Source organism: Myotis lucifugus, unplaced genomic scaffold (assembly GCF_000147115.1).
Source record: "Myotis lucifugus unplaced genomic scaffold, Myoluc2.0 scaffold_35, whole genome shotgun sequence".
Classification (NCBI taxonomy): domain Eukaryota; kingdom Metazoa; phylum Chordata; class Mammalia; order Chiroptera; family Vespertilionidae; genus Myotis; species Myotis lucifugus.
Window position 1 is genome coordinate 1745638 of NW_005871083.1, and position 3062 is coordinate 1748699.

At 61.7% G+C, this 3062-nt stretch overlaps 1 protein-coding gene across 1 annotated transcript in view; it reads right to left on the reverse strand.

Moving 5' to 3' along the window:
• Window positions 1-313: 313 nt before the first annotated feature.
• The window catches only part of ATP2C2 (ATPase secretory pathway Ca2+ transporting 2), a 51392-nt gene continuing 48643 nt past the window's right edge, over window positions 314-3062 (reverse strand). Inside the window, exons 17-19 of the mRNA XM_006087083.3 lie at window positions 2285-2383; window positions 1975-2116; window positions 314-686 (exon numbers count right to left, since the gene is read on the reverse strand). Of these exons, the coding sequence (XP_006087145.1) occupies window positions 568-686; window positions 1975-2116; window positions 2285-2383 (360 nt within the window). The 3' untranslated portion in view covers window positions 314-567. The remainder of the gene's footprint in view (window positions 687-1974; window positions 2117-2284; window positions 2384-3062) is intronic.

A 3062-nucleotide genomic window follows, 5' to 3' on the forward strand; every position in this document is an offset into this window, starting at 1 on the left:
AGGCCACTCAGGCTGAGACTGCTGCTCACACATACGTGGTAATGCGCACAGGCTGCGGGCTTCCAGCCTGGCCCCTTGTAGGAAAAACACTAATTCAGTCCATCAAAGTAACAACCAGGCTCCTGGCCTAGCGCTTAACAAACACCCAAAGCCCCATCTGCTGGAGGAGGAGATGGCCCTGGAAGGCCATCCTGTCCTGTCCCAGCCCACCCCCCACCTCGTCCCCAGCCCCTGCCCCCCCCTGCAGGCACCCGTGCATTTTTCACGCCAGGGCTGCATGCATTGAGCTCTCGCACAAAGACACAGGCAAACGTGGTTTATAAAAATCATCGTGATTTAATAAATAGCGAGGTGTTTCTGTGCAGCTTCCTCACAGTCCTTCCCAGAGCCCGAGGGGCACGTGTGGATGCGCCTGGGCCGAGCTTCCTGCTGGCCTCCCGGGAGAACTCGGTGAGCAACCGCATGCTGCGTGTCCTAGAAACACCCCTTCTCTGAAGAGGGCCCGGGGGCGGGGCGCAGTCACATAAAAATATAGCTTATCTGGGGCTTCTACATGGTCGGGCTCCACTACACGTCTTCCTGGTGGACCTGGGCTTTCCTGGCCGCGGAGCAGAATTTCTCACAGAGTTTGAGGAGCTCTGACAAGATGAACACGGATGAGGCCAACCCGGTTAAGAGCAACAAGTCTGTGAAAAGGTGAGGAGAGAAAAGGGTCGGCTCTGCCCAGGGCTCTGCCCCCAGAGTTGGGCAGTGCCCACACGGAGGTGGCTGCGGGCCTCCCATGCAGCTCTCAGGACCCCTCACTGCGGAGCTGCTCCCTACACCTCGTTCTAATTAGACAGGCAAGGGGGCCAGGAGCCAGGGACAAGCCCTTCCATGTCCCTGAGCAGCTCCACAAGGGCCAGTAGCCTTTCTAGGGGGTTCAGGGCAAGGGGCAGAGGGGCGGGGCAGTGGGCAGGTCACCCAGGGCAGCTGCCCCTTAACCATCGCCTCTGGCCCAGCCCACCCTGGCTTGTTCTGTGGGTTAATTCTTAAAGACACCCCCGACCCCCCACCCGACCCACTGTATGTTATTGCTCAGAACCATCACTGCTCCCTGTTGTTAACGATTTAGGACAAATGGTGCCCAGTCACGGTGTTTCCTTCAGAGCTGGTGAGCTGGCTTCATTCCCAGTGGATGGAAACATCCACGAACATTTTTTGCGGGGGGGCGGGGGGGGGGCGAGTGTCTTCTTTTGTCTGTGTCCACGGGCATTCACAGGAGACCCAGGAGGACACTGCTTTTTAGATTTGGGGAAGAAAGCTGATTTCCCCAGTCTTGCCTCAGACCCCGTGCTCTGCCTGGGGGCTGCCTCACCTGCCTGCCCTGGGGTGGGCTGGCCAACGGAAATCTTGGGTGAGAAGAAAGGGTGGAGGTGGGAAGGGGTGGTATTTGCCCTGCTCCCTCCAAGTCCCTGTGGTCACGGTCTCTCTCTCTAGGGACTTCCTCCCCTTCAGGACCCAGCCCTCCTCCCACTTCTGCTCAGTCATCACAGCTGCAGCTTCCCAAGAGAGAATGAGGGTCTGGGGCAGCCTAGCGAGGATGGGGGAGCCCTGGGGCTCCGCACAGGGAATGTGTGCGCCGCTGCAGAGAGCGGGTCATGAAGTCCCGTCCCCTTCAGCAGTGCTGTCCCTACTGGTGGCCACTCCCTGTCTTCAGGTAAGTGGGTGTCCAGGTCACTCCGCTGGGGCACACAGCATGTCACAGCTGAGCCCAGACTGTCACTGCACCTGCCGTCCGTGCTCTGAGCCTCCTCGCACAGGGAGGGGACGAGATGCCAGTCCCCTTCTGCCCTGGGTTGTCCCTGTCCCCAGCAGTGGCCCTCCTACCCAGTGCAGGTACCTGTCTGGTCCTTTGGGACCCCGCTCCCCAGTTACGAGTACGTGGTGGCCATGGTCTCTGGTGATCCCGTCCTCAGGTCCCCTCCTACTCACCGAGCGCCCCCAGGTTCTCCGTCTGGAAGACCTTCTGCAGGGGGGGCACGTAAATCACGGCCAGCTGCCCTAGGACGGACCCGAGCACCGAGTACAGGAACATGTGGTTCCGGAGGAGGCCGATCTCGAATATCAGCTTGGTCTGCGGGGAAGGCACACGCGCCCGTCTCAGACAGGGCTGCCCGAGGCCCAGAGCCCCCGACAAGGATGCCCGAGCCCCAGAGCCCCGGAGGGAACTGGGCAGGGACCCGTCTCGCGGAGAACATGATTCAGTTCCTCAGGGAGGAAGCCGAGAGGCAGCAGGTCTCACCTGAGAGCGACAAGTCAGGGCATTGAAGAGGTCAAAGAACACAAAACAGGTGAAGGTCATGGTCGTGGTGCGCGGGGTGCTGGCCTTGTCCTCGGGGATCTGGAACACAAGTGCACGGGGGAGGTGATGCAGCCCCCGCCCTGAACGCAGCGTCCATCGCGAGCCGGGCCAGAGCGCCTGCAACCGCCTCGCGGTCCAGGCCACTGCACGTGAGCTGGACTAGACACGGATCGAAACCTCCCTTCAGTCCTGGGTCAATGGTGCGGCCCAGAAGCGTGTCTTGGAGCCACCCCCAGGGCCTGGCCCCGCTGCAGCACCTGGGAGGGGCCACGAGCCTTGGCTCTGGAATTGCATGCTGGGGGGGGACCTCTCGTAAGTAAATGGAATGTCCCTGCCTCCAGCAGGTGACACTGCCACAGGGACATCCACTTCGCAGGAGGTCGCTTCCCACAAGCAAGGCAGAAGGCCCCCATGGAGAACCACGGCCTGGGAGGCTGAGTGAACAAAGCCACAGGCCCCTCCCTCCTCTGGCGCCGTTGGGATCCATCTCAGGTCCCCCGGCTGACAGGGTGGGGGAGTCCAGGGTGAGAGGAGCTGGCCGCGCTCCGGAGCTTCCCTCTGCCTGACTCAGGGGGGCCACGAACCCTCTGGTGCAGGCGCCTGTCACCATTCCTGCCTGAGACTCTCCGCGGGACCAGAGTTCACCAGCCTCCCCTGGGGGGACACTGTCCAAACGGACACCCCGGGTCCTGAGAATCTGCATCTCCCCCCCCCCCCC